This window comes from Ictalurus punctatus, chromosome 27 (assembly GCF_001660625.3).
Source record: "Ictalurus punctatus breed USDA103 chromosome 27, Coco_2.0, whole genome shotgun sequence".
Taxonomy (NCBI): Eukaryota; Metazoa; Chordata; class Actinopteri; order Siluriformes; family Ictaluridae; genus Ictalurus; species Ictalurus punctatus.
Window position 1 is genome coordinate 7,718,429 of NC_030442.2, and position 13,703 is coordinate 7,732,131.

The following is a 13,703-nucleotide window of genomic DNA, read 5'->3' on the forward strand; positions in this document are numbered from 1 at the left end:
CTTCATCTGGGTTGTTGCCACAAATTATTGCACATTCCCTCTAAAGGGCCTGTGGCTAACGTGAATACAACTGCCATGTTCAGTAGCTTTTGAAGAAGGGTCTGAGTTGGCCCTTGCTGGCTTCTGGGCATTTGGAGGCCTGGCCCACTCAAATAAAAGTGCAGAGAATTTTGCCCATGGCCCCAAGAGGGTTTTCAGAGGAATACGACTGCTTTCACGGTGGTTGGTACACACAATGGCAGCTTCCTCCCCAAGAAGATCTATTATCCCAGATAGGCAGGCAGTATTGGCACCCTTAGCCAGGTCACCTGTATCTGAGGGTCTGGCCAGATTGAATGGCTAACTGTGAACACAAGGGCTTACAGCATATGGGCTTTGTATGTCCTTAAGTGGAAGTTGTTCTGTGAATGGTGTTCACCTCAGCTGGACCCTGAGCATTGCCCAAAACCCTTAAGTACTCACTTATCTTTAAGAACTGCTAGAAAGCTCACAGTCCTTAAAACTGCTATTGTTGCCAAATAACTGCTGTGTTCAAAAATGAAAGAGTGTTTTCACTGAGAGGTTGAACACCACGTCCAGTTCTGGATTTATTGCCAGATGCAATCAAAACAGTCTGGCAAAGGCACTGAGAGATATAGAGGCTTAATCTTCTAAATGCAATCATTCAAAGGATCATGGAATATTTTTGTACTTTGTTTGTGTTAGGCTTTGCTCTGTGTTAGAGCACAGTGGGAAAGGATTTCACATGCCCATATTCATGGCTGCTGTTAATCAGGCAACCTAGATATTTGATATGTACACTATGTAACAACGACAGTCTCTCCTGTATGCAAACTATGCAAAAATGACATCACAACATGTACATTGGTTTTTTTTTTTTTTATTACATAGGCCATACTATTCATTTCCAAAGAGTGTGATAGACAAGGTCCCCAATAAGTCTAATCAATTTGTAATTCAAATCAAAGTGTGAATGTTTATGTCAAATGTAACAGCAATGGGCAAAAACTTATCAGGGGCTGAAAAATGAAAGAAAATTAGTGGTACCACTGCTGAAACTGCTGCTGAGATGAATAACTAATATACAGTAGGTGAATGCAAAATTTTGTATAGCATAGGAAACAATAGAGAAGGAAAACATTTCAGCCTTTTTTTTTTTTTTTAATCTTAACCCCAACAGTGGAAGCATTTTTCTGGCTTGGTTTGTGTTCACATGTCCCCTTAGAAAGACATTTCAGTGCACATCAATATAAAGTTAGTCTGAGTGATTACGTTTAACCTACGTATGATGAAACATTTCTGTCCTGATGGGCTGGTCTCTTTCAGGATGACTTCCTCCAAATCCACAGTGCACAAGGGCTCACTGAAAAATTTGATGAGTATCAGAATGATGTAAATCACATTAACTATTTTTTCAACCCAGTTGAACACCTATGAGAGAGTTTGAAGTGAAGTGTTAGACAGTGCTCTCCACCATCATAAAATCTTAAAACACAAACAGAGGGAATATCTATTAGAGGAATTGTGTTCATTCCTCCAGTAAAGTTCTAGACAATCTCTGCCGAGGCACACTGAAGCTGTTCTGTCTCATGTCAAATGTCTTATGGTGGCTCAACACCTTACTAAGGCACTTTATACCACAGCACTGTTGAATTCTGTATTCAAATTGGTCAGAAGGTGTTAATTTTCTATAACATCAGCTTTGACATAGTGCTGGCTGCAAGGTAAATTACAGGTATTAATGTACTTATTCAAATAAGTTAATGTTTCTATAGTAACAGATAATTGGCAGGAACCTGTATGGTGGGTACTTACAAAACTGAAATCTAGTAGGCCTAATAAACAATTTTTAAAAGAGAAAATGTGCCGCCATTTAACAAAGTAAAACATAATCATTGCTGTGGTTTTCTACAAGGAGATGTTTATATAATATGCAAGGAAAGAGATTCTTGTAGAACTATGTAATAAGTTTTACATTAGGTTTTCTGCTGCACTGCATTTTTTTGTCTTATTAACTTCAAGACAGGGAGAAAAAAAGAGAAGGTGGTGTCTAAAGAGAGTGACTGTCTAAAGCAGCTTTAACATAAATGATAACCGAACTAACTCATGGACATTCCACATTAAAACATTAAATGTAACTATAAATGGATAGAACGTATAGTGTGTTGTTCTTTAATATATAAAAATGTATAATTGTTGGCAAATTGTGTGTTATGAGAGGAACAAACACCTCTTTGTTATTACCTTGTTATCAGAGTCTTGTTATAGGAAAATAAACACAGCATTATGATAATTTCCTATAATAACATTTTCCTCCATGTTTTATATTTGACTTAAGTTGGCTTTCCTTTGTCACCCGTTTTATATATAACCCGAACATACGGCATGTATACAGTATCTAAAGAAGGATTCAGGCAGTAACTGCAGTGTACTTCAATAATATAGTATGTAATGTTGTAAAAATCCAGAGGAAGAGGACATTTTGGACAGTCCATAAAAACCTTCATCAGTTGTGCAAGCAGTGCTTCAGAGGCTGTAAGAAACAAAAGCAGCTGATCAGCTTTCCATATGCTTCCTCACATCATCTCTCCCATAACATCAACTAGCAATGTTAAATGTGCATAAGACTAATGCAATTCTAACCACTGTACGTGAGTCTGTTATTGATGTGTTAATATGTCATTATGTGTTAATATGTCCCAGTGTTTTTATTGCTCAATCTCTGCCTTACATATCTCTGATGCCTGGCTCTCAGTATAGCCTGATCTTTAACTTGTTATTCAAATTTTATTTGTCATGGTCTGGTGCCTGTCTCAGCACAAAAATGGCATGAGAGTAAAAGTAACACAGGACAACTGAGCCAGTGAGACAGGAAGAAAGGAGACAGCGTGGGCTTGTAGTCCTCAGCAATATGGATCTTGTCTTTTGTTTCCATTAAACTTTAATTGGCTGGAAAAAGTAAGCAGCACTTTGCAGATCTGCAGATCTCAGATCTCACTTTGCAACGGAAAGGATGAGAGAAAGCTCAGCTAGAGAGCTACACATGGCCAGCAGGGGTTATTGTAAGGGAAATGAGGTAATGTTCAAATAGTTGGTTTGTGTACTTATAGCCACCTGCCCACACACACACACACACACACACACACACACACACACACACACACACACACACACACACACACACACACACTCCCTACTGAGCATTAGCACTCTAAGGGTGAGCACCCTCTTTTCTTCCACCTCCTTGATTCCTTTGTCCCCCACACACCAATGCAGCAGAAATATTATCACATTCGCTGTTAATCTTTTTCCAGATAAAGCTTATTTGCGGAATCCGTTAATGCACTATGGTGAGAATATTAACAAACTATTGAAGCTACATCTACCAGTTATTGGCTGTAGTTGCATTGATTTACAATAAATGTATTCATTTGGCTTTTTTTTTTTTTTTATCCAAAGCAATCTAAGCACAGTGAGCAGCTGATGGTTAAGGGTCATGCTTAAGGACCCAAGCATTGCTCTCTATCAGCACTAGGTTTGAACTCACATGTATAGATAGAGACATTGAAACTTTTAATTGCTGAACAAATGAAGGACCAATCATACTGTGCTACACTTTAGACTTATAAAAGACTGTTCAACTACATATTTGTGAAATATTTTGACAAACACTGCCTGAATGGCAAGGTCAGCTGCTATGGTTGCACACAATGTAGTAACTTTAATAAATATAAAAACTTCAAGGTAAAGGCAGTGAGTGAGTGTGTCTGTGTGGATGTTTGTGCATGTGAGGATGGAGCATGTCTGTGTATGTATTTGAGTGTGTAGACATGTGAGAGAGAGCGTGTGTGTGTGTGTGTGTCTGTCTGTCTGTCTGTCTGTCTGTGTGTGTTATTTCTCTTTAATAAAGACACGGTATTGCAGGAGTGGATATCTTTTAAAGGTTTTAGAGTGGGTATAGTTCCCCATGACCCTGAAAAGGATAAAGCGGTATAGAAGATGGATGGATGGATGGATGGAGAGTGTGTATAGAAAATGTTTGCATTTCTGAACTGTTCTGTGTGCACTCCCTATTGCATGTGTCTGCATGTATATTCATAGCACCGTAGGGCTTTTTGTGTGCATGTGGAAAGCCTCATTCTGCCCACTTTTTTGGGTGCTGAGATGCATGTGGGTGGTGGGAGTCATAACTGTTACGACTGCTCCTGGTGATGCTGAAAGACTAATGGGGTTTTATTTTCCAAAAGGCCAACATTCTCTCTCTTTTTTTTTTTTTTTTTTTTTTACTGTAAATGCTGTACACACATAATAATAGAACCAAAATGTTCAGCAGAAACCATTAAATCACATGTACTCACAAGGATTATTTAGTGTTGTTTTTAAAGTACTTCATTTTTTCCCAATTATCGACCCAATTTGGTCACCTGCCAGTTCTCACCCACCAGCCTGCTGTCCCCATCATATGACACGCACTAACCAGGGAGGTTGAAGGCAAACATGTGCTTCCTCTGAGACATTTGAATCCAACCGATCACATCTTTTCAAACTGCTGCTCATGTTCTGTCACAGGGCAGCGTAACACACTTGGAGGAAAGCATCTGCCATCTTCTGCATACACGAGCTTCTGCAGCAACATGCACACTGGCAGATTGGTAATCATTCCAAACTTGAAATATGAAATATCTACCTGTCACTAAGCATAGGAGTGAAAATCAGGCGAATAACCCTTATTTGATTGTATTATGTGTTAATTCATGTAATTTAATTACATTTCACATTCACATTTTTATAGGACTGGCTCATATAACTCACATTCGAGCAGTAACATAACAGCATTTCTCACTTGTTTTACTATTCCTGCAGCTTTTTTTTTTTTTTTATGATGTCCCTCGTTTCTTGCCTGGTCATTCAAATTTCCAACTGAATTATCTATACTGCCCATAAAAACAACTTGTCCAAAGCTTTCCTGCAAAGCTGGATCATCTGATAATGAATTACTAAGAGAACAAATGCTGGATCTTCCTCCATTAAGAGCAGCTAAATTAAGACCCGTTTTAGAAGTTTATCACCATCAATGCATCACTACTCACTTCATACAGCTTTCACTTCAAAGACCTGCATTATCAGACTCTACCCTGACACAAAAGTTAATCATTTGTATGGACAACCAAAGCTTTGAAACTAAACAGATGACATCACTTTTGTTGTAGAGCACCATTTTTAGAACACAGGGCAGCTTGTTAATCTCTTCCAAGCACAGCTGCCCTGCTGCAAAGCTCTGCAAATGTGTGCAGGGCTGTGTAAAGAGTAACTGGCTGGCATGTACACAGAAAAAAAGGAGACAGGACAGGCTTGGGGAGCCATCTCCATAACAAATGATGAAGGTTCAGGAGCATGGTGGACGTGCACGTGCACGTGGTAGTCACGGTCTGCTCCAAGCTCCTCTCCTAATTCGGTGCTTTTTAACACCCCGTCCATCATCGGCTGTCACTCTTTTTTCCCAGCGGAGTGGAAAATCCCTCTGTGGTTAGAGCAGAAGCTTTGTTTTGGCAACTGCTGACCTCGGTACACTCTCCAGTAACAGAGCTCATCTCTGCCTCCTCACTGCTTTGGGGCTCTGCTAAAGTTTCACTTTAATTCAAATATAAACATTATCTGTGCAGCACTGCTCCATGTAGATGCAGCTTTGTTTGTGGATTTTGTTCTTCTGAGCATGTTGATGCTTTTTGATACTTGCTGCATATGCTTTCACATGTGTATGCATGTATTAATGCATTAGATAAACTGCCTTTTTTGTCATTCTAAATGAAAAATCATTTTATTATCTTTGCATTTTTGTTCAATTTCAATCATACCCTGCCATTAAAAAAAAAACTGTCTATTTAGAATAACAAGTAATTATAAGATTTGAATAACTTGATAGATATTATTATTCCTTACGTGTTAGCTACCTTTCATCATTTTAAAGCTCTTCTCTCTGCACAATGCTGTTCCTTGGCCAATCCTTGTTCTTATATAAGATATTGTAAATAAGAAATAATATGCTGTTACTGAATATAAGATTTTGAGGGTGACTATTACATCTTTAAATATGTATAGTACTGGAGAAGTGAATTGTCTCAGTGGGCCAGCTCATGTGTTAGGGTGATGTCACCTAATCGGGCCTCATTTCCTTCGCTCGCACTTTTTTAGTTTGGTAACAAACAGATACTTCTGGCTTGTTAGTTGAACTCCCACAGACGTTGGTTGATTGGTCGCTCGGTGCTTTCAGGCTGTTGGTTGCTGTCCAAATTTCCAGCTACAGTGTGCAGACCATTTTAAATGTCAGATTGCTTTCTGTAGACTACACTTTCCAAAACATTTCTCTCAGTCGAATAAATTCTTTAAAATGACGCAATGTATCTACAGTGGCTCTAGAAAATATTCACCCCGAAACCCCCAATGCTTATTTCTCTTTTTGCCCTGGTGCAACATCACATTTAAGAAGAGAATTATTTTAAGTGAGTCTCTATAGCAGTGGTCACCAAGCCTGTTCCTGGAGATCAACCCTCCTAAAGATGTTAGCACCAACCATAATCATGCCCACCTGACCATCTAAACATTGCCTTAAAAAGTTCAGCTAAAACAGGTGTGCTAGATTTTGGTTGGAGATGAAACCTGCAGGAAGATAGATCTCAAGGAAGAGGGTTGGTGACCACTGCTCTACAGAAAAAAAAAGTAAATAAACTATTTAGATGTTCTTAATATTATTTGAGAATTAAAAACATCTAAAAACTGCTTAATTGATAAGTGTTCAACCCCCTTTGTTTTAGCAATCTAAATTAGGACTAGTAGTACATAATTTCTTGAGAGCGCATACTAAATGTGTTAAACGTTCATTTGCTAAAAAATTCTTTGTAAACTGTAAATGACAAAGTCTTGCATTTGCCTTAGTTTACACTTGCACTTCATCAAACTGAGATAAGCCTGCTTTAGGTTTTCAAACCTTTGAGATTTACTCTGCACTGTTCATTGAAAGTATTTGGCAGTTTCTCTGGAAAAGACCATCTGCCAAATGAGAAAACAAGAGTGTAAATGTATGTGTGTGTGTGTGTGTGTGTGTGTGTGTGTGTGTGTGTGTGTGTGTGTGTGTGTGTGTGTGTGTGCGTGTGTGTGTGCGTGTGTGTGTGTGTGTGCATGCGTGCGTGCCTGCGTGTGTGTGTGTGTGTGTGTGTGTATGTGTGCCATGCTCCTCAGGTGAAATGGAGTGGGAGTTTGGTAGCATACAGCCTGGAGGGAGAGTTTCCAGAGATGCTTTTCACCATCAGTAGAGAAGGAGTCATCTACCTGAATGCCCCTCTGGACCGAGAAACCCAAGATCAGGTAAAGGATAAATACACACAAACACACAGAACACCACAAAACAAAAAGTGTTCAGTTTTTGTAAGGCATATGTAAGTTTATTTAATTGTTCTCTCATTATTTATTGGTACCTGTTCCTGTGCAGGAATCAAGGGACAAAGGACTGGACGTATTTCTGTTTTGTTTTTTTGTTTTTTTAAATCCACATGAGAGACATGGCACATAAAGCAGTTATACTTCCATTTTATTAAGGGTTTCAATTAATACCATCTGTGTCAGAGGTGCATTAGAGGTGTGTAAAACTCGAGTTCACATATCATGCTGCCCTTGTATTAAACCTTTTCTCTATTTTTTTTCACTCGTGGATCATTAATCACAGAGAAATCCACCGAAATCACATCTGAAATGACAGTTTGTGACATTATAAGATCGTATCTCCCATTCTTATATCAACGATGCATCTTTCTACACACAGCTAGCTTCTTCTAAAATAATAATCCACATCATAAACGTGCAACAAGTAGTTTCATAGAAAACTACGTGTATGATAGAGATACTCATCGATAACCAGTTTATTCTCTGTCTGACTGCGTCATGTCACTTTTTATTGAGCTGTATTACTGCTACCCATCTCCAGTTGTCCATGTCTTCAGTGTTTCATGACGTCATTGGGCATTCGAGCATTAGTTTTAGTGCAATAAACTAAGCATTAGCAAACTGAGCATTTGTGCGTGCACTTTTAAAGCTGCTGTGACCAACTCAGACTCTGTGCTTGTGACCTGAAGTTTCAGAAGGTGAGTTCAAATGCCAGCTCTGTCAAAGAACCACCAGCATTCGAACAAGGCACCTTCAACTGCTAAGCTCTCTGCTTGGATTGGATTCCGACTTGAATAAAATTGTTTGCCAAATAAATTAATAGAATTTTTTTTTCTTCTCCCTGTCTCAGTTCCTGGTCAGCATAGTAGCAGAGAGGCCAGATGGCAGAAAGATCGCAAAGCCTGTAGAGCTGAGGGTCATGGTGGGAGACGCCAATGACAACAGACCAACCTTCCCACAGATGCAGTACCACACTGTTGTCAAGGAACTCGCACAGAAAGGTCTCTTTCTCTCTCTCTCTCTCTCTCTCTCTCTCTCTCTCTCTCTCTCACACATACACACACGCACAGTCACACAGTCAGTTAATCATCACGGTATGATTACAAGAACACACTGGGTAGATTCTAGGGTAATGAGACGCTTTAACTGTGTATGATTAATTAATTAGATAGTTTGGTCATTTGATAAAATCATAGAATATATGACACTTACTGCAGAATGAATAACTAATGATTATTTAAATACAAATTTACAAATAAACATAAGTGACAGTATTTTTTAATACTCAACATCACCATAACTGACAGGAACAGGGTAAACTAAAAGTGATAAAATGGCCACTTTATATTGATAGGAACAAGAAAGTGATGGTTAGTGGCTACTTTTATTATCCCCAGCATAAGAGGGGCTTCTAGGGACCCATTTCAATCAGTATTGTTTATATTGATGATCACTGAAAAGAAGAGATATATTGGATTGAAAAGATTTTAGATGCTGCATACTGTAAAATCTAAAATTCACCCTAAACTTTATGAACTGTGTTATGTTGTGATAAAATTTGGGGAGAATTAATTTGAGTATGCAAACCGATCAAACATTTGCACTATAGGTGTTGCGTCATTCTTATAAGACACAGGGAGAGCTTAAATGTTTTAAAGGTTACTATTTAATTTTATATGTGACAGGCAGGTTATTTTTGTGTCATACATTAATTAAGTCTAACATTTTTGTGGAACTGTCATCAAGCAATTTATTATTTAATATACAAAAAATGTTATCGTCATCAAAACATAAATTGATTTTAAGTAATAAATAGGATGTTAGGGTTATGGCTGCAGGGATACTGACCCTTTTCCTTATATTTCCTCAATGCTCAACAGGAACTGAGATTCTCACAGTCCAGGCAGCTGATAACGACGACCCCAAAACGGATAATGTTCGGATTTTTTACAGATTGGCAGGGCAGGTGCCAGAAAGCCCACGCCAACTTTTCCGCGTGGACCGAGATTCCGGGGTGATCACAGTGCAGGCTGACAGCATGGAGGGCACTGCACCACAATACACACTCACAATCATCGCTGAGGATGCTAAAGGTTATACACACACCCATCACAATCAACCTTCAAGAAGAAGATTTTGTCACATATAAAGTGAAACTCTTTTCTTCATATATCCCTGTTTCTTAAGTAGTTCAGAGTGCAGGGTAAGCCATGATATGGTGCCCCTGGAGCATAGCGGGTTAAAGACCTTGCACTAGGGCCCAACAGTGGCAGCTTGGTGATGCTGGGGCTTGAACCCTTAGCCTTCTGCCTGCCAGGCTGAAAGGCCTGACAAACAAAAGTAGAAATGGTCTCTATAACAAAAGTAGAAATGGTCTCTCTGCCTGTCAGTCCTAATAAAGTAGGTTTTTTCTCTCTGCCTGTCAGTCCTAATAAAGTAGGTTTTTTCTCTCTGCCTGTCAGTCCTAATAAAGTAGGTTTTTTCTCTCTGCCTGTCAGTCCTAATAAAGTAGGTTTGGTCTCTCTGCCTGTCAGTTCTAAAAAAGTAGGTTTGGTCTCTCTGCCTGTCAGTCCTAATAAAGTAGGTTTTTTCTCTCTGCCTGTCAGTCCTAATAAAGTAGGTTTGGTCTCTCTGCCTGTCAGTTCTAAAAAAGTAGGTTTGGTCTCTCTGCCTGTCAGTCCTAATAAAGTAGGTTTTTTCTCTCTGCCTGTCAGTCCTAATAAAGTAGGTTTGGTCTCTCTGCCTGTCAGTTCTAAAAAAAGTAGGTTTGGTCTCTCTGCCTGTCAGTTCTAATAAAGTAGGTTTGGTCTCTCTGCCTGTCAGTTCTAATGAAGTAGATGTGGTCTCTCTGCCAGTCAATTCTAATGAAGTAGGTTTGGTCTCTGCCTGTCAGTCCTAATGATGTAGGTTTGGTTTCTCTGCCTGTCAGTCCTAATAAAGTAGGTGTGGTTTGTTTAGCCTGTCCATCCTAATAAAGTATGCATGGTCTCTCTGTCTGTCAGTCATACTGAAGTAGGTGTAGCCCATCACACCTCAAAGCTAATTTATTTTTTGTGGAAAATAGTATATTGCATCACAATTGCTCCCATTTTTATTTTAATTTTCATTGACTATTTCACATAGGTCTTTTTTATACAACGTATCATTGATCATGTATCAAGATACACACTGAGTCATCTCACAAGGAGAGATGCACACTCGTATATTATATTCAATAAACTCTGTTTGTGGAAAAAGATTTGAGCACAGGTCTGTGCTGCTCTTTTTTTCCCACGAACTGAAAATGACCTCCAGTTTTTGGCCTCGATTTCAGATCATGCTAAATATCAGACAGAGGAAGCAAATGCGCATAAGACATGGTGTTTATTAGAAACAGTGCATCACAGTCCAGATGTCCTTGTTGGTATTTATACTGTGTTGTAACTAAATACATTTTTGTATGAGTATTTTATTCACACACATTAACTTTATGTGTCTGTTTACAATGACAAATGTACACTGTGACAAAGTGATTCAGAACACATAATAAATTATTTGAATGATTGTTCATTTGCATGCCATGCTGTTGGTTATTAAATGTAACAGTAATGATGATATTGTGATGGAGTGAGCATGAGTCGTGTCTTACACTTTCTGCAGGGCTGAACAGCTCCTGCACTGTGATAGTTAAAGTTCTGGATGAGAACAACAACCCACCTATCTTCTCTCAGCATGAGGTATGTGTATTGCTGTGTGTCTATGTTTATGAGAGGTATTGTTAGGATTAATATTATTCTACATGTTTTTGAATCTGTAGAACTTTATTCAATATATCCATGTTTGACCATGTATAACATTGTGTGTATACATTGTGTGTACATTGTTACTGATTTGTGTATTTCGATATGAGGTGATGCATAAACCTGTGTATGTACTGTATATCTCTATGCTCTGGTCTGGCAGATACTGATTTGATTTACTGATGTGAGCGAGGAAAGTATTTTTCAGGGGAATCCACAAATTAATCTCAGGCTTATAGGAAATGGCTGATATTGCAGAGGGCTTTCCTGTTCAGAGCTCCAAATGGATAGTGTTCTCAATGCTAAACAGATTAATCTCTGGGAAGACCAGCTATTTAAAAGCAAATTGATGGCACCTCAGTAACATGACTCCTTTAGTCAATACTGCAGTAAGATAAGTTCTCTAAATGTAGACACATTTCAAAACATTTAACAAAGTAATTAAAGATTAATATGAAGTAATATGCATTTTTGATAGCTGGCATGGTTAATATTTTGGAAAATAGTTTATATTAATAGAATTGTAATAAACATAATGCAGGGTCAAGACATGACTGTAGAATTTTCCATGAATCATTAGCATTAATAGCTGGACTCAAAACACAATTTAAGTCAATCCATTATCATAAACCAAACAGCTAGCTATATGTCAAACCTGGAAGATATTAAACAGTGTAATCTACAAACATGAAAACTAACTAAATACAGTCAACCAAAGAATTGTTGGCACCTTTCAAGAGAAAGGGCAACAGAAATCACTAATGATGAAGTGAATTAAATAATTGGTGACCAAAATTCCAGATACCTAGCATGAGGTTTTCCAATTCTACACATTTTAATCAGATAAAGCAATGCATTCTCCCAGTCTTGTCTTCCAGAGGATGCCCCAACCTCTATCTTTTACATAAGACAGTTAAAAATGGTAATTCCTCTTGGAAACCCTCTTAGGTTTCTTTTCCTGAGGTGATCTTCTAAAAATGGTCACCTTTCTTCACTTTTTTATGGCAGACATTTTCTGGAAAATCCCCTCCATGCACTCACCCACACTGAATGAATAATGCAGGAGCACAGAGATGGACGTGAGTGTCTTTAAGCTAGAACAGTAACAAAGTAACAACATTGAGACCTCGGAAAGAGGGAGATTTTTCAAACCCAAGCATGTTATCCCCCAGATTCCTGAATTCTGGCAACTTTTGAGAAAAGGTCTTTTAATTTTATTTATTTATTTATTTATTTATTTAATATATGGCCTATAAAAATTGTAATGCACTTTTGATCAGGCCCAAAGGCTCTTATGTCAAATGTAGACCCTCATATGAGTGCCAATCAAGTGTATTGACAAACAGGTAATGTGGTTTTTCTGTAGTGGTCAAATCAATTTTAGATGAATAACTTAATGACATATAAAGAAAATACTAGAAAGTTTGTTCATTCATCTTCAGTAACCTCTTTATCCTGATGAAGGTCTCGGTGGATCTGAAAACTATGCCGGATCCTCAAACATTGGGGGACAAGCTTTCTGCTTGGCAGTCTAAAAGCCATAAAATGCTCAGCATGCATGCCAGGAGAAAGATGCATAGACGTATTTCTCTCTGCTGCTGACAGTGAGGTCTAGCCCTTCTCTGAGACAAAGCCAACGTTTACAAGATGGATGTAGTCTGAGCTAATGCCCTTACAGTGCCAGGCTACCAGTGTTGAATCATGGGATCATGCACCTGGAGGGCAAACTGGTTACCCTAACTCTTAAGCAATAGTCACATGCTGAAAATATCCGGCTACGTAAGTGCAGGGTTTTAGTTTAACTGTTTAACTATTGCTAGTTACTCCTTGCATACATAGACACACAAGGCAAGAGGTGGAAAAAACTCTTAAGCGGGTTGAGATGGCGTGGCAATGTAAGTGTGTGATGGTGCAGTGGAGTGTGAGTGGTGACAGGTTTGGCCTGGCCGATCAGAAGCTCAGTGAGAAGGGCTGATTACTGTTCTCCCAAACATGCTGATATGCAGGCTGAGATAGAGAAGCTCTCCACCTCACCTAAACTTGCCAAGACTCACAAACTATTATAAATAGAGTGATCTAGTGGATTCTCAAGACTTGTGGTTCTCCTATTTTCAATGTTTCTCATCCTTTTCACTTAGAACACATAGTATAGTCTGATACCTTCTCTATACATGAACCATGCATTTGTGGAAAGTTTAATACTTTTTTCTATCTCACTTTTGAGGCCATTCTTATACTTTTAGGTTGTGATTCATGTAAGTATCAGGTTTTAAATAAAAGTCTAAATGTTAAATTGTAAATGTTAAACAGAAATCTACATGTTAAATGTAGAAGTTCAGTGTTTTGCTCATATGGTAATTGCCCCCACTGTCTCTGAGTTTTGCGTCATTGGGAACACACAGCACTGGCAAAGCAACTTTGTTCCAAAACTAGCAGTGGGTGTGAAAATGGCAACCTTTCCCACTTCGAGAGGGCAGGCTCAGTTAA

At 38.6% G+C, this 13,703-nt stretch overlaps 1 protein-coding gene across 2 annotated transcripts in view; it reads left to right on the forward strand.

Moving 5' to 3' along the window:
• Positions 1–13,703, forward strand: part of cdh16 (cadherin 16, KSP-cadherin) — a 45,919-nt gene that overhangs the window by 11,863 nt on the left and 20,353 nt on the right. For both annotated transcript variants that reach the window (XM_017458323.3, XM_017458324.3), the window contains exons 8-11: positions 7,237–7,362; positions 8,288–8,438; positions 9,318–9,530; positions 11,077–11,153. In XM_017458323.3, coding sequence (XP_017313812.1) covers positions 7,237–7,362; positions 8,288–8,438; positions 9,318–9,530; positions 11,077–11,153 — 567 coding nt within the window. The remainder of the gene's footprint in view (positions 1–7,236; positions 7,363–8,287; positions 8,439–9,317; positions 9,531–11,076; positions 11,154–13,703) is intronic.